This window comes from Pagrus pagrus, assembly GCF_965226575.1.
Source record: "Pagrus pagrus genome assembly, chromosome: 1".
Classification (NCBI taxonomy): Eukaryota; Metazoa; Chordata; class Actinopteri; order Spariformes; family Sparidae; genus Pagrus; species Pagrus pagrus.
The window spans coordinates 20,188,095-20,209,543 of record NC_140185.1 but is presented as its reverse complement, the minus strand read 5'-3'; the positions used below and the strand labels follow the sequence as shown (position 1 = coordinate 20,209,543).

At 41.3% G+C, this 21,449-nt stretch overlaps 1 protein-coding gene across 1 annotated transcript in view; it reads right to left on the bottom strand.

Annotated features, from left to right (window-relative positions):
* The window catches only part of acsf3 (acyl-CoA synthetase family member 3), a 37,479-nt gene extending 19,526 nt beyond the window's left edge, over positions 1–17,953 (bottom strand). Inside the window, exons 1-7 of the mRNA XM_084362523.1 lie at positions 17,888–17,953; positions 15,640–16,443; positions 12,076–12,231; positions 8,631–8,785; positions 7,792–7,937; positions 1,676–1,773; positions 1,189–1,315 (exon numbers count right to left, since the gene is read on the bottom strand). Coding sequence (XP_084218649.1) covers positions 1,189–1,315; positions 1,676–1,773; positions 7,792–7,937; positions 8,631–8,785; positions 12,076–12,231; positions 15,640–16,359 — 1,402 coding nt within the window. The 5' untranslated portion in view covers positions 16,360–16,443; positions 17,888–17,953. The remainder of the gene's footprint in view (positions 1–1,188; positions 1,316–1,675; positions 1,774–7,791; positions 7,938–8,630; positions 8,786–12,075; positions 12,232–15,639; positions 16,444–17,887) is intronic.
* Between the last annotated feature and the right edge of the window lie 3,496 nt (positions 17,954–21,449).

Genomic DNA, 21,449 nt, shown 5'->3' with positions numbered 1-21,449 from the left:
CAGGCAGGTGGGTGGGCAAGAGTTTGATAGCTGCCTATAGAGTAGTCCACAGTGTGTATATGTGTGTGAGTGTGTGTGTGTGGCTTGAGGGATCGGTCTGTGGGGAGCTGATTGCACAGGCTCTCATTATGTGGCCAGTGGCTGTAATGGAGTGTGACAGCAGCGTGCTGTGCTCTGGATCTCTGTCCTTCCAGCCTGCAAAGCCAATTAAACACACTCTGCCCTGCTCTCCCACTGCTTCGCCCTGCTTCGCTCTCCACCACTCGCTCCTTCCCTGCTTCTTTTCACTTGCCCTTCCCCGCCTCCACCATTGCCAGCTCCCCGTCCCTACCTTGTCCATCCCCACTCTCTCGGGAGCCTTACATGCCACCCTTTGTAGCATACTCTCTCTCCCGTCCACCACTACATCTCCAAGCTCAATACTTCCAGCTCTTTTCTCACTCTTTTTGCTTCTGGCTCGTATCTCTTGTTGTCTACATGACAATTAAAAGCTCCTATTGGTTCTGCCCTCCCTTCTGTGCCCCCCAGCCTCCACCACTCTACACACAAACAACGAAACGCCTGTCTACTGGTGGCTTTGGAGTAAAGCAGAGCTCCTTGGGGAGGGGGGGGCAAAAAGAGAATTGCTGTGCTGCAGGGAGAGAGAGCCTCTGATGACAGCTTCCCTATGTGCTGCCACACACACACACACACACACACACACACACTAAAGAAAGAGAGAGAGAGAGAGCAACACTTGGTTTCTCAAGACCCAGAGCAGTCACAACCACTTAGGAGGAAAAATGCCCTGCAGCACCAAAAACACACATAGTCCATTTATCACTCCCTCATAGTACCCCAAAATGTGCACACACACATATGGTACACACAATTTGTGTGTGTGTGTGTGTGTGTGTGTGTGTGTGTGTATGTGTGTGCTTTCCTAGACTGGTCTCCTGGTTTTTAAGTGTTTAAAATAGAGCCCTGAAAGTGAAGTCTGCAGCAGAGACGAAAAAATCTGTTGACATCTTTCCCCCTCCTGTGAATCCCTCCGACAGTACAACTCATGTAGATGCAATTAGTGGCAGGATTCACTCCCTCCAAGGGAATGTGTGTGAATGCGTGCGTGCATGTGTGCATGTACAGTGCTCAAGTGTGAGTTAAGAGAAAAGGGGGGAGGAGGCGGATGAGGAGAGGAGGGTTGGGTACCTGTTTTGAACCAGCCGTCGTCAGTGAAAGACTCTCGGGTCTCTTGAGGTTTGTTCCAGTATTCCTTAAAGACAGACGGACCCCGAACTAGGAGCTCCCCTTCTTTGCCCTCCAGACCTGGACGTACCTGCAATATATTCAGAGAGTAAGAGACCAGCTTGCAGTTGCAGAGTTATGAAAGCAAAATATTCTACAAAAAAATAAAAACCCACAATCTATTTAATTACAATCACAATCTAGACCTTTATCTTTGGCACAAGCTCCTCATCCGACATGCCACTAAATGTAACTCACATTGCAAATGTACAAGTTATGTGAATGTTACCTTGCTTATGTGAAGTTTAGAAACAGGAGTAAAGATGTTAAATCATGTGATTTCCATGATTTGTCATAAGATTGTGGACACCTTCAACATCAATTCACAATCTAAAATCTAAAACTGCCCGCCTCTAAAAGTCGGCTTATAATGTATTAATTCAGTGTTTACCCGAGTCTCTCTGTGATTGCCCTCCACAATCGTGATGTTGGTTGTGTTATTCATGACAATCTGGACTTCCACAGTCGGTAGCGGCAACCCCACAGCCCCTGTCAGTAAATCAAGCAGAAACACACACAAAAGCACATGAGTACAAGGGAATATAGTAAGTTGAAAGCAAGATGGGATGATTTTTGTTCCACTTTAAAGAAGGTGAACACTTGTACAGGCAATGACCAATGGAATGATCGTCATCAACCCTTAGTGCAGGATTTCTACTACTGTGGGAGTGCTCTCTTCCAAGATGGCATTAACCTCCGTCTGCAGGGCATAACTGGTCACTAAATGGTTTGCTGAGCTTGTGAAACACTAAACTGAAAGCTATTCGTCTCAGTTGCCAGTCAGCTTACTTGGACAGTAGTGGGGATTTCTGGGTCAATGGCCTTACACAGCTGTTTTCTCCAACATCGAGTAAATTCTGAATGGAGAACTGTGTATTGGACGGTTTGTCAAAGACTTGTAAGAACAGATACGTTCTGATATATCAAGAGTACTGACAGAGTCTTCTTAAAATGACACAGATCTGCAGCATCCACAGCATCTAGTCAACCCAAAGCTCATGATATCACCCCCCTCCAACACACACAATGCCCGTAATACTCCATAAACCTCCATAACCATCCACTGAAATAATAGTCTCCAATTTTGCACCTGTTTGACGCTGTTTCTGATGGAAGAAAGAAAGCAGTGACTGAACAGTAGATTTCAATCTTCCAGTCAACTACTGCTGAGTGCTTGACAAGGCTTTTTATTTCAGCACAGTTGCATAAAAATGTTACATGAGCCAACAAATTATGAAATACAATGAGATCTGTCAAATGCAGCAATTGTTCTCAACTGTGAGCTGCAGTCATTTTTTAAGTGAAACTCTTAATAAGAAATGTGTTTTTTTTTTAAAAGAAAAGTGTTACAAATTGAAAATTCCCCCATGTACTGACACCACCTGCAGTCTCCATCTTTCTGTGTGTGCAAGTGTGACATCCTGAGTTAAGTAATTATAGCAAAGAGTGCACAGGGGATGCACAGAGAAGGTCTCAGTGGCTTTTTCTGTGAGTGTGTGCGTGCCTGCCTTAAGGCTATTATGCCATTTCACAGACCACTGCTCTCCCAATAAAGAGCAGGTCAGGTCCTGATTAAAGAGTGATTCTCTCACTTCATATTGATCTAATCCACTCCAGTCCTGATGGGCAATGTCTATCACACACCCTCCATCACTTGCGCTTGGTCCAACAGGGAAAACCAACTGACCACAAAAGTAACTAGACTGTTTGTCGGTGGAGACGCAGGATAACAAACAAGCTCAAGTCAGAGGGTCTGACAAGTTAAATCTGGCAAGGTTTTAATGATCACTGCGTCCTGAACTGCTGTGGGGGTGTGGACAAGGTTAATTGGGACCTAAAGCACGAGGTGGCTCTGCCGTCTTATTTTCATTAGAGGAACAGTTTGGAGGACAGGTTCAGCTACAGCTGAAGGACACTTATATGCTTCATCTGAAGTGATGGTCTCAGGGTCGACTAGCTTGGAAACCCCCTCCCTTGACATTTTTCTGACTTGGATTGGAAGGATTGTGTCTGACTGTTTTTGTAACTTTACGAAACTGACAAATTGATGTTCTTACCAACTTCACACTGCAATTGAGCAGCTGTGTGGGTTTTTTTAAGAGCCAGAGTTTGAACTTCTCTTTTCATCTATTTTTTCATTTGTAACTTTCATATGAACAGCTGAGTACAACACTGAATGTCTTCCAGGAGAGACTGCCAGAAAATGTGCCATTATCCCCATAATTTAACAACATTATGTCTCCACCTATTTGCGACAGCTGGCTTTTCACTTCACATTTATGTGTGACTGTTCAGAACAACTATAACCATTTAATTTCAGATATGATTCAACAATACAGGGTACAAACTAGCTCTTCACTAGCATAACCCAACCCTTAATACCTGAGTAAAATAGGCCTCCTTAAGATCAAGGCCGTCATGGTTGAATAAATAGAATTTAAATAAGAGATTTTAAAACCCAAACAAAAAAGGTCAGTCTCTCAGCTTCTTGTTCTCTTTTCTTCCGATTGGAGTGAGAAGGTGTAGAACAAGTAATCTTCCTCGGGTTCTTCATCCTGTCCAGCAAAAAATTGCCATCGACAAAATGAAAAAAAACAGACTCCTCTCCCTCAATGACAAAGTCTCCAAAATCCATTTAAAGGGTCATTCGGGGAATCTCTCTCGCCTTTCTACGGCCTCTTCTATAATCATTTTTATTTCTGTCACGTCAGGAGCTGTAGAAATCTTGGAGACTTGTAGTGTTCTGGTTTCGATGATTCAACAAGATTGAGTGCATGTTGGTAGAGCACAGTCAGGTTATAAATGCTGCATGCTGCATGAGAAAAGGTCTGTGCAGAGTGGAGAAGGGAAAACAAAGGTCCAGATAGGATTGTTCTATAGTTATTTCGAGAAATTCTTGCAAGAATGCACAATTTTAGGCTTTCAATGGTATAAAGCTTTGGCAAGATGACAGAATGTGATTTCGTCTTTGTTCTGTAGATCAGTAAAATGTTGGGACCAATCCGATCCAATATCAGCAATTCACTTATCAGGTATCAGATTGAGTCTCCGATCCTTGTACCAGTCCAACTGCATTCTTCAAAACTCTCTCATGACTTTTGAACTAATGTATAGAAATCTACTGACTAATAGCTGTAAATGCATTTCTGTGCCCTTTTTTTTGTTTTTCAAACATTAATTGAGACGCCTTACCTTGAGGTGCCTTACACATAATACCTACCATAACAGTAATAGTAATAGTAATATTTATAATAATAATAATAATATTCAAGAGGACTGAGCTCTGTTATTGGTATCGGAATCTGTATTGGCAGATATACAAATACAGGAACTTAAAAAATAATAATAAAGAGACTGATTATCGACCTGACCGATTATCAGGGCCAATATTCAGCATTTTTATAGGTATCAGTGATTTTTCTGTTAGATTGCCAATAAAACAAACTAATTCGAAAACATGCTATATTGGCTCTGATACAACATCCTCTCACACAATGTCCCACCCACAAAGCCATCCGATTGGTAAAACATTACAATTAATAGCCTATAAACAATAAAATAACATTAATCTGCAAAGTAACCAGAAACTAAATGTATCAAATAAATGTAGTGGAAAGTAAGTTTAAAGTAGCAAAAAAAGGAAATACTCAAGTAAAGTACCTCAAAATTGTACTTAATTGCAGTACTTAAGTAAACCGTACTTCGGGTCATTCCATCACTGGTTGTTTTAAAATCTAAAAGATTTTCATTTTTACTGCGAATGAATATCGGTTTTGAGTATCGGTCTCCTTGATTTCTAATAATTGGTATCTGTATCGGCTCGGAAAAAGCCATATCTGTCGACCGCTGGTAAAAATACAAAAAAAAGAGGCTGAAAAGTAGAAGACAAATCGAAAAGATGAAAGGGATGGCAGAGTGAGATAATGAAACAGATAAAAACTAGGTTGAACTAATCTCACATATTTACATCTTAAAAGGGGCAATATGACCTAGAAAGCCACACTGTTGTTAATCTGGAATGCTCCAAAACTGTATGCTATACAACAAAATCGGGCCAATTAGATGTCCTAAATATAGTAGAAATGTATTTATGTAATATAATATTGCTGTCAATAAGTGTATTATAAGCTGAGTTATCTTCTTTGGTGGAGGACATTAAGAAAAGAAAGTAAGTGTGTGAAAGAGAAGAAGAGACTGCACACCTCTACTCAGCTGAGAGTGTTTCCTATAGCTGCTATTGATCCATTTTAACCTACTTAAAGACAAGACAGGAACACACTGACTCAACAGGCACAAGCTCATGCCCGCACACACTCACACCTCCACACACACTCACACACATATACACATACACATGCACGCAAACACACATCTTCCAAAAAAGTGCCTGTGCTGCAGTGGAAACATCAATAGACCTCTTGAAGCCATTCTTAATAATCACTGGAGAGGAATCAAACACAGCCTGCTCAGTTTATGCCAAACATTACCTGACAAACAAACAAAACAATACCCCAACAAAACAGCCAGACAGAGGATTACTCAATCCACTTGCAAGCTAATTAGCTTTACCTGTAAAGAGGAAGAGTTGGCTGGGGAACAGGAGGGGAAGAAGAAGGTGGGGAGAGAGAGGAAGGGGGGAGGACAGGAGAAGACAGGAGAAGAAAGCAACCACCGCTTGTCTGACCTCATTTTCAGACCCTGCCTTTGTTTGTGCATGTGTGAGGGAGGTGTAGTTGGGATCATGGGGTTTTATCTGACATCACACCAGAGAAAACTGCCTACGATCGAAACACAACATGTGAAGCCAAAGGGCTGAATCAAACTGGTGAGGGAGGTGGAACAATATGGAAGAGGAAAGTTTGCTTTCTTTGGTCAAAAGTGCAGAATAATCCAGACTGAATATAACAAGCTGTTTTTACTGCAGTGGCATCTAATTTGTTAACCTGGGCCAAGAAACATGCCCATTGGATTCTACTAAACATTGAAATACAGTCATCAAAACTGTGTTGAAACAACACTATCTTAGTTTATAATAAACTTGCTAGAAGATCTAGCTGTCTAGAGGCTTTTAATCAAATTTGGCCCTGTTGTAAGTGACACCTAGCAAACTTCACCAACCAATCAGCAAAACCACACTTGTGATGTGCTATTATCAGCTGCTTTAAAATAAGACTCAACTTCACAAAAGAGGGGAAATCAAAAACCCCAATCCTCTGCTCCAGGAAGTAATTTTCATTTGAAGTAATCTCCATGAAAGCCTCAAGCTCTGTCTAGAATCATACTCCCAGGCCATGTTTCTTGGACATTAAAAAAATATATATTGCATGTGATTGTAGTGGATGAAATCACTGATTGCAAGTTTGCTGATTGATGATCATTAGCTACAAAATTCTGAAGAGCAATGGCAGTTACATGTAGGGTTTAATTACTACACAGCAGCAACAGAGAAAAGAGGTAACACTAAAGTGATTTTTTTTTACGGAAAGCCTCTGATAACAAATCTCAGACGAACATTTTGATGTGAATAACATCCACATTCTACAGTCTGCCTTCATCCATCAGGGTGATTGTGTGCTGGACCGCAACACACCTGCATTCTTCACTGTAAATATTGGTGTTCATGCTAGTTAAGACCACAAGAAGAAATGTCATCCTTGGTCTGTTTTGATCAAGTGTAAACCCACTGTGGCATCACACATTAGTTTGTGGACTACCGTTTTGAGCCCTCAAGTTTGGCATTTGGCATTGCATTTTGTTTTTTATGAGACAGAAGTGACTATATTAGAGGGTGTAGGGAGAATATCCTGATTGCTACTTATCAAGGTAGTGACACCATCAAGCATACCCTGCTTTTTTGTCTTTTCACTCTAAATTTGACTATAATTTACAAAATGAACATCATGCTGTGCTGAAGAAGCTCTGAAACTAGCGATTAAGACTATAAAGTCATTAGAAAGATGTTTACTGACCTAATAAATCAAGTGAGAAGTAGGATCATTTTCTCATAAGCTTACATACAATTGGACCTCTTCTTGAAACCAGTGGTCTCGTCTTGCTGGCCATTAGAAAGAATGCAGGTTTAAGGCGCTTCCACATTGGCTCTGTCCATATTTTATACAGTCAGTGGTTTTGTAATTAAAGGGTTTTTAAGTTTGAGTAGCTGCTGATTGTCAGATGTCAAACCTGTCTTTAAAAAAATGTTCTGTTCTAGCTTGGTTTCCTGCCGTTGATCCAGCAGTTGGCTTGCAACCTCACCACAGTTCACTTGGAAGAGGATCAAGACCTTGACTTTCAGCTGTTTTAGTGCTGTAAGTGTTTCTGACACCCGAGCCTGATTGATTTTTTTTTTCACAAGAAGTATAACAATAAACAACTCTGAAAAAGTCACTTTATCTAACTTCAATGTGTTTCCTCCTATATATATGTGTGTATGTCCATATTGAGTAAAAGTCTAAGTGCGTGTGTGGGTGGTTGTGTAAGTGTATCCAGTCAGTCAAACTTGAGTACCTGGGATGCGTGGGCCGTTGAGAGGGTTGGACAGTGCCATGCCGATCTCAGTCATGCCATAACGTTCCAGCAGTGTGTGTCCTGTAATCTCCTCCCAGCGCTGCAGCGTGGGAAGAGGGAGAGCAGCCGAGCCCGAAACCATCAGCCTGGAGGGAGAGGGACGAATGTGAGGGAAACACTCTACTATGCCGTAAAAACTTTGAGAAACATGTCAATTTTTCAGTCTGTCGTTTTTGACGTTGATGTAACGATGGCCTTGAAAGTCTATGAAATGCCTGTGAGGTGTTTCATATAATTAGGAAGACAATTTGTGCAGATTTGCAGATCCAAAGTTCTTACTATTTGTGTTGTAAGACAGTCACATGTAATGTAGAGCTGCAACTATAGTAGATTAATAAACTAGTTGATGGAATGAGAATTCTGTAATTTTAACAATCGATTCAGTTTTTCCAAGTAAAATGTCAAACATTTGCTGGTCCCAGCCTCTTAAATGTAAGGATTTGCTGCTTTTCTTTGTCATTAATGATAGTAAATGGAAACTTGGGTTTTGGACTGTTGGGTTAAAACTAAAAGAAGGAATTTGACTTTGAAATTTTCACAATTATTTGTTTTACATTTTATAGAAATTAAATGATATAAATAATTATAACATTTTTTATTGTATTTATTACACATTTTCCTTTAATTTGCGCACACACATACACAAAGACACAAAGACACACACACACACACACACACACACACACACACACACACACACACACACACACAGACACGTTATCCGCAAATACATCTACCCCTGAGAAAGGTGACATGTCATTGATCGCACAAGTGAGTACCTGATCCTCTCTTTGCACACCGCTTTGACAAAGTCCTTGACATGAGGTTGTGTGAAGTGCTGATCATAGTACTGGATCAGCTTAGAGTAGATAGTTGGCACGGCCATGAACACGTTAACCACAGGAGCCTTGGAGCTCAACAGCATCTCCCACACCTGGGACCCAGACAGAGAGAGAGAGAGACACTCAAACAGAGAGATAAACACAACATATAACTGAAGAGGGAGGAAGGGAGAGGAAGAGAGGGCGATAAGGAAAAGGGGCCATGCAAACTAAATTATTACATCCAGATTCATTCCATTAGTGCATGTGCAAGTGACATTTTTTTTTCTTTTCTTTGATGTAAATGGCAGAGTAAGGTCCAGACAGCAGCCTCATATTAAACCTGTCAACACCACGCCAAAAAAAGACAAGAAAGAAAAGTCGAAATTTGTAAAGGTCAGGGGGAAGAAAACAGCAGACCGCCGTAGGGCAGAGCCGGCACGCTGGCCAGTTAAAAGGCCTTCCGCATGGCTACTTTTGACAAATGTGCTTTTTGACTGTTGCAGAAGGAGCCACTCATGTCCTCTGCTGCATCAAGCGCAGCACTTTAAATACACACACATACAAAGGAGGTTAATGGACATAAACATACATCGTGAACTAAATGCACACATAAAAATACTGTTCAAATATCACATAAACTCACTTGTTCAAGGACAAAGCCATTTTACACACCCCACCCTACATACTCCACCTCATCCCTCACACACACAAACACACACAGACAGTCTGGGTACATCGCAGTAGACGATGGGAGGATGGGACGACAGCATGAATTAAGTGAAGGTGAACGACAGCTTCTCTAAGTCCCATCTCCCCCCCTGGGAGACAACAGCTCCTCCCCAGCTGTCTCCCCTCCCATTCCCCTCTCAGTCTACTTATCCTCACTTCTTCTTCATCCCACATTCTACCTTCATTCCCCAAGTGCTTCTTTTTCATTCTCCACTTTCATCTCTGACCCGACATCTTCCCTTCATCTTTCTTTCTACCCCCCTTTCCCCCCGCTCCCTATCTCACATTCACTTACCTTCTCTCTCCGTTTCGTAATTTCCTGCTTCGCTGCCTCTGCAGTCTCTCTCTCTCTTTCTCACACACACACACACCTAGACACATACTCACACACAGAGAGACGCAGTCTTTACCATCATCCCTCTCACCTGCACTACCACCACATCCTTCTTAATGTGCCAACAATTTCTAAACTCTTCCTTCCACTTCTCCTTTGAGTCACCTCATCGTAGTCTCACTTAATCTATTATCTACCAACTTCTCTTCTGACCTCCTCTGCCTCGGATAAACAAACTGAAATATATAGATGAATAAAGCTAAGATGATTAAGACTAGTCAACAGTCTTTTTGGTACCCTATCCCGTTTCTCACAATATCATTACAAGCTGAAAAATTGATGCCTCTCACAGTTCACCTGTGCACATACAGAATAAAACTTTGTGCAGAGAGGAGGATTATTAACTGAGTGTGCCCCGACCATTCTGGGTGGTGTCTATCAAGTGCAGTGGAGCGCTTCCACCAAGTCCAGTCTGGTGGGGAGAGGAAGGCAATTTATGTCCGTCAAAGAGCTGGCCTCCACCTAGGGGACAGGATGTGGTGAGAACCCGGAGCCATGGCCTGCATCCTAAACAACTCAATGAGCTGCTCAGCCCTGCACTCGACACGGGACTCCAACACAACTGCCAATTCTTTCTGCGAAGGAATGGATGTTGAACGTCAATATGTTCGTACCACTAATGTATCTCAGGTATCAAAAGTTGCCATTGATGCTTGTATCTACGTCCAATGTACTGATTCTATCATCCATTTCCTTTAATCAGCTATGATAATTTTGCTAATTTCAGTTTTATCAAGAAAATGTTTTTGTGTAGTTAGACATGGATACATTTGGCTTATCTTGGTAAAAAGGGAAGAAAAGGTGTTCTAGAGAAAAAGACAAGTTTTGGTACTGGTACTGAAACTCAATGTACTATCAAAATAAGAGTCTACAGCCATGCAATCAGATCTGTTGGACTGTAGTTTGGCTGAGCAGTAATTTCAGATAAATGTTAACGTTGAAGTGCGAAGTCCTGTTGGTAAGATATTTCTGTCTGGACCAATATTGCTAAACATTGTGAACATTCCTTATCCACCAAAGACCAACCTAAACCACTGGTGTGTGATATATTACTCTGATATATCAGCTCTGACTTTGACATATAGAACAGGCATATGTGAGTTTGTAGGGATACTTTTGATGCCCTTTCAATAAAAAGCTCAACAATATCTCAATGTGAATGAATTTCCTCTCCTAAATTCAATTTCAGCTGCTATGATGAAGTAGTCCATGGGGATGCAAACAAAATCTGCCCAATGTCCCCAGGAATAGTATCTGCTTTTGTCAGTCTACAACAGCACACTTGAAATAGACTTATCTGCGATTTACTGGATCACAATTCCTGCACTGAAAATCTTTGTCACTATCTCCGGGCGATATCAGAAAAAATCAATGGCGGCCTCTGCTGCCTAGGCTACCCTTCAGAGATCTTAGGGGATAGAAGAGACAGACTATCGATCACTTCATCAATGTACTGTAACTTCAGGAGGAGGAGGAGAATAAAGGTTTTTTTCTGAGACTGAGAGGAGGGGTTTTGTGGTTTGGTGCACAAGGTCAGGGATAACAGCTGAATACTGATAGCTGTAACAGTGCAGCAATACCCATGTTGACAGATACATATGTCCTTTATAGACCTTTCCTCTCATCTACCTGCCCTGCCACTGAGCTTTGCAGGTCCTGACATACAAAAAAACAAACAAAAACAAAACACACACATACATTGGAAAACACGTGCATTTACACCCATATACGTGCCAAAGCCACATCTACACACACACACACAGACACACAGACACACACACACACACACTCTAAGCACCCCATCTTCCCCTCCCTTCTCTGGGCCAAACAAGCACTATCATCCTTCAATGTCAGCTCATCGATTGATCCGCTGCTTAAGCCCCTGCCGTGAGTCGGCATTGGTCAGATACAAAGCCACACAGGGCAATTCATCACTGAGCCCCAAACACTTAGTTTGACAGTCAGAGAGGGAAGAGGAGGAGAGACTGATAGAAGGAAGAGGGGGGAGAGGAGATGAAGCGAGGAGAAAGGAAGGAGGACAAAAGTGGAAGTGGAAAGGGAAAGAGAAAGAGGGAGTGATGTGGAAAGAGCTGAAGGTCTTTTTCAACCCAGCAGTACTGTGTCCATATGCCTCATTGACAACGATAGCTTGGGTCTTGCAGTCACTTCCTGAACCATACAGCTGTACAACTGCCTCTTTTGTTGAGGGGAGTTAATGAATGGTATATTGTACCAAACGAAAAAGATAGACAAGAAAGGGAGGAGGGCAGTCGAGACCTTCTGAGGCTGGAAGTCAGGCAGCATGACGCAGGTGGCGCCCACCCAGAGCGGGCACAGAAGCTTGTTAACAATGCCGTGCACGTGGTGGAGTGGCAAGGTGTGGAGGATGATGTCATCTTTGGACCACGCCCACTCTGAAACCAGACACTGGACCTGATGGATGAGACATGGGAGGAAAGAGAGGGTGTCTTTACAGTGAATTATCTCAATCAGCTTCCACTGTTGCAGACATCTATTACAATATTTGTGATTTAGTTTACTTATTTAACATTTTTACCTCCCAACCTGCTGCGTTCACACTTAGTAATTCATAAAAAAAATTACTTCTGCCCAGAGACCCCTCTGAACAATGGATATTGCTGCTATTGGAGAGCATAATAATAACAACTGAAATTTATCATGATCCAGCTGGTCCATTAAGGCTCCTCTAGGTGGAGAAATCGGTTTACTCTCTTCAACAACTAATTTCTCCCTGTGTTTATACTTCATGTTTTGAAAAATATGTGTCTGCTATCATTATAGCTGCTATGAAAATATGTCTTTTAATATGGTGGCACATCATCATATGGATTTAGCAGTTAGCAATAAAAGAAAAATCACCAGCAAACAATAAAATAGGCTCGAAGGTGTAATGGGTTTAGGTGTTGTCATACAAGTCCTGAACAGTAAATAGTGGATTGCTGGACAATTTCTCAAAGAATTACGCCACCAGATATATCAGGAATGAAGAATACTAGCTTAGAATTCCTTCTACTCAAGTCAAATAAGGTCAATTTTATCTATATCCCTCAAAATCACAAAATTGTCTTTTACAACATGTAACACTCTCTGTCCTCCACTCTGGATTCAAAATGATAAACTCCTCAAATTCACCATTAAGGTTCATTTAGTTGCCAAAATTAGATTAGGTGATTATGGAGGGAATGGAAATTGAACTTAATCCTTGCGCTCCTGACAACCACTAATGATTGCTCAGCAATTCATTTTGGGATTGTGTCTGTTTAAACGATTGCATATTTCCCGCCTGTGAGTGTCCAGTTATAGAGGAATATCTGAAATAGGCTATAATGTTACAACACGTTTAATCTCAACACTAGCTTTGTAAAGCTTATGTTGTTCTAACTTTTATTAATGCAATTATAAGGTGATTTGTTCCCGACAGTGTTACTGAACTGAATTACAGTATGTTGTATATATAACCAGTGTTCTGGTTATTGTGTCCTGTTTCCTGTTTGTTTGTGTAAGCAGATAATAAAGTATAATCCTGTTTATAAACACACATGCATGCAGATATCAGGCCTCGTGTTAATGTTTGGCTCTATTCGAAATAAGAACTCCAACAACTGGGCAATGTGGGTCAGTGAGGAGTGGTCTTTGTTACAGATGTTACTGCAGATTCTGATCACTAAGATGGCACTCGGTACACCGCTGACACTCTTCATGATGCATGTCTGTAACTAACATTAAGTACAAAACAAACCCCAGGCACAGGCTTAATCATTACATTAGGAAATTGGCATTCAGTGCTCCATTCACTAGGAAGAATTGCATCATTGCTGTCTGTGTAGGCATTACACAGGTGTTTAAATACTGAACGATACAGAAAATGACACACACACACACACAAAAAAACACATTGTAACGACATCAGAAATGGTGGCAGTGGATTGGATGATAGGGATCAGACGTTAATCGTAAATCTAACCTGGTCCAAATTTGTCTCAAGTCTTCCTTCACATTAACCTGGCAGAGGAGCTTTGCAGGAATTCTGACAACCTGATGTTGTTGCCTTCCAGTAAAAACAGACAGACTCACTTAATCACTCACTCAGACACCTCCTTGAGCCAACCAGAGACAAATGAAGCTCTGTCGTCTTTCAGAGTGATTTAATTTTCCACACTATTGGACATGTAGGTCAGCTGTACTTAAAAATATACAGGGAAATCTTCAGGAGATCTTTAATGGCATAAATTAGTGATTATTCAAGAAGCTCGAGTGGAACAAAAGAGGAATGATGCTAATCAGGGAGTCGAATGGGTGAGGGGGTGTCTGAATACTCAAACACATGCAGACGTTTTATCCGTCTGTATTTGTTAGATTTGTGGAGCTCTGGTCACATCTCTAGTTGAACTTCCTGAAAATTAAATAGAGAAAATTAACTCTTGCTGAGTTGGAGGCCATTATCAGACACAGAGACTTGTGATTTTTGTCAATATAAATGGTACTGACGTGAATATTTAAGCTGGCTGTCAATTATATAAGAAATACATCAGAAAGGTGTTTAAATGTTAGACTGGTGGTACCACACCTTTTAGCCCATGGATAGCTATTAATACTTAACTCTGTATTTCATGGGGCAAATTGTATACAACCACTGAGTTGTACTGGTTTCCATGAATTTTGATAAAGGTATGTGCTAATGATGAGGGATCACAAAGCAAAAGATGCAAAGATGAAGATGTTTTAAGTAAATGCTGCTATTTGCCGTCACATTTAAATTGCAAACAAATCTCTTCTCTTCTATTTGGAGAATATCTGGGCAGGACACAGACTAGGGAGGTTTAAGAAAATTAAAACAAAGGTGGGAGTGTAGATTTTGAAAATGTCAATGCAAATATATCGATTACAGCCTGACTGATGCAGTATCTGACATAATACATTCATCTTTTTATATAAACACATCACATACACAAATAATCTTTACATGGATCCCTTAGATTTGTTTTTATTTATTTTTTAATGTGACTAAGATGCATACCGTCCCCAAATTACCTCAGACCTAGTTTAGCATTTATCTAATGGGTTTCTTCAATATAGAAATATCTGCAGTAAGATAATATTTCTATAAGTATATAAATCAATATCATAATCTCACTATTTAGTACAACATAGCACTGTTGAGTAGAACACAAAGTATGTTATTAATAATATTAAATCTGAAAAAACTTTAATTAAGTCCCCTTGGATGAATTTAATATCATCATTGGCTGTTTAAAAACTAAGTTAAAAAAATACTTTTTTGTTTTAGGTACAGTGGCAGGTTTAGCTGTCATTAAGGTTCAAAATGTCCACGTAGACACAAAGAGCCAATGGCTGGTTCATAGACAACCCTTGCTGCTCGGTATTTTAATTAGCCACAGCTTCGAGTCCATTCTCACTAGAGCCTGACCGATATAGCGACTGGCTGACATTTTCAGCTAATATCAGAATCAAAAAACGTTTTTTGCTAGAACATAATGTAGATAAAGATGCCCAAGGTTTCCAGTGAAGTTTATTGTTTCTGTGCATTTAACTGTAAAAAATGCTACTTTCATTGACAGTGTTTGATAACCACATTTGAGGGATAATTGCAATAAAACGATGTGTTTATGTATATATTCTGTGTAAATATATGAATACTTGAATGTTTATACTCCCAAGTTCCAGTATTGGCATCGGCTTGAAAAATCCAGTAGTGGTCGGGCTCTAATGAGCACCAGCTTAACCATCCTCTGTTAAGTCAAAGAAGCGTGTATTTTGTTGTGTCTCCAATTACATTATAGTTTAAAAGACAACATTTACCATGGCTTGGATGCTGCTGTGTGTATGTAGAACTCCCTTGGGTCTCCCTGTGGTACCACTGGTGTAGATAATCATCGCTGGTCGATCAGGCCAGTCAGTGATGGCTGTCTCCTTCTCTTGGGAGTCTGCTCCATCTAAAGTACTTAGGTCAGAAGTAGGGGGCAGTGTCAGGCATGGCAGCCCCAGCCTCTGCGCCAGTGGCTCGAGAGTTTCACCATAGGGATGTCCTGCCACCAACAGTGAACTCTGGGAGTCAGAGATGATGTACTCCAGCTCAGATTCGGGGTGTTTTCTGTAGAGTGGTACTGCCGTCCCACCACTTATCCAAGTTGCCCACTGTGCCACTGTGTAGGAAGCATCATTAGCACACAGGAAGGAGATTCGTTTGCCTTCCAGACCCCCAAAATCTGATTTGAGAGCGGTGCTAATTCTACCTGCAAGACCTAAGCTGCTGCAGTACAGCTGCTGGTAACTGTGGCTGCCACTGCTGTCTACGATAGCCAGCCTGTCTCCAAATGCTGGAGCTCTGGCAAACACTGGCTTCTGGTTTAACCTCCATGAAGGTGCTTTAGTCCATCCATGAGCCCTTCTTTGAACCACAGTTCCCAGTGGCCATTGCCTTTGCTTTGACGAGCAATGAGTCCTGTGAAGAGCAACTTTCCAGTGAGGGAAAGTACACTTCAGAGAGTGGCAGGCAGCAGCAACAAGTCCTGACAGCATGTCTGAAAGTGTTCAGATCCTGCAGAGTTTGAACCTCAAGATGGCTCCATCCTCAGTCACCTGCATATGCTCATAACTGACTATCTGTGAATTGACAGGGAAAAAAGGCATGTTAGCACACAAAGTTTGACATCTTCTTCTCAAATCTATTCATCCTCCTGACTTCCTTCTCTAACATTCAAATTTAGTTGACAATCACTTCACTTAAGCTTTCATTCATCTAGAATCACACTATATAACACAAACTCACTATATGCAGCTTAAATGTATCTGTAGATGTAATGCAGATTGAACAAAAAACATCATTAGTTGATTAATTGTCAATGAGTTGATGAGAGAAAAATCAAAGGAATGCTCCATCAATATAGTATTGCAGTTTTCATGCTTTACAAAAGATTGTCCAAATTAGTTACATACAGTGTTGTATAAAGTACCCAGAAGTCATAGTTTAGTAAAAGTAAAAGATATTGACTTGAGATAGATTTGAGTAAAAGTCTAAATACTTTCTGATGTGGTGGACAGTAGCTCAGTTGGTAGAGCATGCGTCCTATGTACAGAGGCTATGTCCAGGGTTCAAGTCTGACCTGCGGTCCCCCCTTCTCTCTCATGCCGTTTCCTGTCATCTCTCTAGCTGTCCTATCGAATAACACCATGAAAGGCTCTGGTGCAGCATGTAATCTGAAAAGTCACTAGTAACTTAAATTATTAACTGAATCTATTGAGTAAAAAGTACAATATTTGCCTTCAACGTGTAGTGGAGTGGAAGTATAAAGTAGCATAAATGGAAATACTCAAGTACAGTACAAGTACCGCAAAATTGTACTTCAGTACAGTACTTGAGTAAATGTACTTAGTTACATTACTGGTTACATAATCTGTCAATCCTGCCAAACACTGGATGCTACATTTTCCATCACTACATCCCACACCTCTGATTCGTAACACAAGCTTTCTTCTTAAAAACGTGAAGGTTCAAGCTTAAACTGAAATGACATGTTCGGGATTATTCTGTCAGACTCTGGAAAGCTCCCACCACAGCCTCAGAAGATGTTGTGCAGCTGTTATCACAGGCAGGGTAGCGCTGTCTACGATAATTAAAGTGCAGCTGATGTGTAAAATCAGTGGAGTATCCCTTTAATTATCAACAGTATCGTGTTTTTGGACTGTTGGTCGGACAACTTGGTAAAAATAATCGTTGATTTCATAGAGGAGAGAGTCTGAAGCTGAGATATGTTTTAAACTATTTTCAGAAACATATGTGAAAATGATCGGTTCTTTCCGAGTCGGCTTCAGTACCGGTGACGTTAACTTTACAGGTGACTAATGGTGACAATCACTGACATTATTTAGGTAAGTTAGCTAACTGACAGTTGAAGACGACCCTGAATTGACGGACTTCAGCCGAAATAAGGGCTAAAATTTCGGACCATAAACGTCCACTTTCTGCATCGAATAACATATAAATATTTATTAAGTAAGACCTGTGTTTCACTGCACACGTATCTCCTTTAATTCATGTTCACCTTACCTAAAACAGAAGCCGGTACGTCTTGTAGTGAAGGACGGCGCAGCGGCATTAATCTTCCGAGCTGAAACACACATCGCCCGAATGGTTCCGACCTCGTAAGTACACAGAACAAACCATTTTTAATTGTCAAAGAACATTTTGTGACTTTAATGACGCTGTATACTTTCTTTAACACATTTCACGTTAAATGATTAAATGCACCTGCTGTGAGATCACGACTTAATCTCTGCGGAAAATCATTTAATTGTATTGTGCTTTTAATCTGAATTAAATTTGATTTAAAGATTAATTTCAGGCTTTTTCTTGCTGTTTTGATATTTTTTAAGGTCAATGCAGTGATGAAATGGCTCCACAGACTAGAGATGTATACCAGAGTCATTGTGACCTGAATTTAAGTCGACTCAAGTCACTGTTTGACTTGACTTGATAACTTGAATGACTTGTCTGAGTTTTAAGTCACTTTCTTTTAATTATTTTTTTTTAGTCTCTTGTCGGTATTTGTCAGAAATGAAAAAGATTTGATTTAATCTTTTTAAGCGATTATCAGTTATAATACAAATACAATTTGCTGTCAGCTTTTTGAACAGGTTAGATACATTGGCCAGTAATATCATTATCAGACAGGTACTGATACCTTTTCCTTTCTCTTTATAAAGACTGAAAACTGCAAGTAAGACTGCAGAATCTTTGGGAGGGGAAGTGACCTGACTTGAGACTTGACTTGCCTAAGAAAAATTGACTTGGGGCTTACTTGAGACTTGGATCAATGTCAGTCACATGTCTCTCACAGACAGCCAGTTTCAGATAATTGTATCATTGATTATAGAGGTACAAGACAGTGTTGTTGTCTGTCATCCTGTGGTCCTTAACTCAGCTTGCTGGTTGTTGGCAAGTTCCACCCCCATTTTTGAGGACTGATCCAGTGGAAAAGCTGCTCACCAGAGACGAGGACAGGGGAAGGGAGAGTGCAGCGTACATGCAGCTACCCCACACAGAGCTGTGTTTGGCTTTAGATCACATGCCAGTCCTACCACTCAGTGTGCCAACTAGCTTGGCTGGCTTCATCATCACAGTGCAAGTGGGCACATTCAGCCGCCAGCTGGCAGTCGCGGGCCTCAGATAAGAGAATGGTACAGACATGGCACACGTTCAAAAAGTTTTCACTTCCCTCCCCAAACCCCCTACACTGCAAACAAGGATGGCATGTTCCTAACGAAATTGGTGCCTTTGTTTCAGAGAACTCCCCTCCACTCTCAGGAATAGTATCGTCAAAGACCACTCGTTCCCATTCGTGGGGAAAACGCTATTCAATGGGATGCTATGCTACCCCAGCAGCTATGTAATTTCCAGAGAATCCTTTATTTGTAGGGCTTGTGCACAGTCTTTCGTCTTTTTTTATGCAGATGGCACTGCCGCTTTTTCATCTGGGTTCAACCTAAAATGACCGAACGCGATCTCCGATGAAACGAAATAAGGCACAGACGACCCATGTTTTTGGATTTGCTTCCTGGAAGTTGGCCATATTTTTGACGTGTTTTATATTGGGACTGGAATCTGAGCCATTGGGAGACGTATTTACAGCAACTCGAGAACTGCAGGGATGGATGAAAAGTAGAGGATGATAAAAGGCATCACGTATACGTCTGTTTGTCAGGGGTGAGAAGACAAGACGTGAGGAGTTATGGTTACGGTTATGGCGAAAACATGATAGACAGAGTATCTAGCAGAAGCTGGCATTCTGCTGCGATGGCCTGCTGCCAACACACCATTCAGCAAAGACCACCTGAAAGGATCTCACCACTGATGGGCTGGACGGCCGCAAGCAGGCGCCAACTCCCATCTTGGCAAAAGACTGCATCTGAGGAAAAGGGAAAGAGGGGACCCCCCACAGATCTGTGAGAGAGGCTGAGATGGTAACACAAACCGTGGGGAGTACCCAAGCATGTGTCAGGTTGGCATCAATGTGAGAATGTCTTGGCAAGCGCTCCGTTCTCTCCCCTCCCACCCCAGCTCACACACAAACACACTGTTGCCCTGCTTGGAACACATGGTACATCAGCAGCGGCATCTGGCCGCGCTGACTCCTGGCAGCTGCGCTTCGTCTTCGCCAGTTGGGAGTCTTGGCACTGCCACTTCATCAACTACCTGTGGCTCCTCCCGGGTAAAAAGGGGAGCGATGAATTATTTCGAGGCTGCAGCTGCAAACTTGACTTTCATCCAAGAGATTCACTGTAAACATATGACTGCCTCACAGAGCACATGCCACCCACATACTAATGCACGGTTGACAACATGGCTTGTATCCTGCGCAAAGGGACTTTTTGTGTCATCATGTCATGGCATGGTTCATTTGAGGTGAAAGACGGCGGATGCTCTGTGATGATTCTCCACATGTTGTATCTACGTCGAACACAAGTGCTTTTCAACAAGGCCCAGGGAGACAGACGAGTGGAAGCTCTTGGCTTACCAAAGGTGTTTTTTCTAAACCCTCAAATCTACAAAAGTGAGAAAAAAACCCCATAAGTGGCAGCAAAATAATGCGTTTCGGGCTTCGTCAGGCAGCATCGGCCGATCTCTTTGTGTTGGGAAAGATCGAATCAAAAGTCAGCCGAGGATTATACTGAAAGAATTTTCCCTTCAATTTTCATAATGAACAAATGGATGTGTGACCTTTCAACTCTGCAATTATTGCCTCACATTCCATTTCTAATGGAGGTTTTGACAACCAAGGACATTTGCCTGAAGCGCTCTGAATACATTTTAGCTGTGACACCATGGATTGCTGATAAAGAATAGGACAGCTTTGTCTGCAGATTACCTCGTCTCTTGAGGGAGAATTTCCAATGGCACCTGTGAGATGTGCTCCCAAAGATCTTATTAGTAACACCTTGTTTTGGAAAGACGACGGTATAATGTAACGCTGCTTTATTTAATGCTTGATTGTTTCAGTGGCACTTCCTCTTGTTGTGGAATATACAATCTACTGGTCTGGATGATTCCACTTAATCACTGAGGTGCATTTAATGCCAACTCCTCTCCATCTGTCCAGGGATGTGTTTGGGTTTTCCTGCACTCTCAATTGATTTTTCTTGTCGAGAAGCTCTGATGTTCCCAGGGCAAAAACCCAAAGCTTTCAATTTATCCAAAATGTCAGCTGTTATGTCGGTCAAGTTTGATAGAAGCATTTTGTAAAATAAATAAAGAAATAAATACAGTGTGTTTATTGTGGTCACAGTTGCAGTATTAAATGAGACGAAGACTCAAGTTAATGATCATATGGCTTTGGTTGTGTTTATACATGAAGTCAAGTCAAGGAAGAGGAGTTAAAAAAGCAGAAAGCCAAATGTAATGTTAAACATTTTTTGACACCCTCTGGTTTTATTCAGAGTTCATGGTTTGCTCTCGGCTACTCAGGCACTGCATGACCCAATTTAAATTCAAAACTTGTTTTTGTCTATCCTTGTTTCAACAGAGATGTTGCCAGCAAGCTGTTAAAATTTGTCAAAATTTGACTGTATCACCCCTTAGACACATAAACAAGTAGGTACACACACACACACAT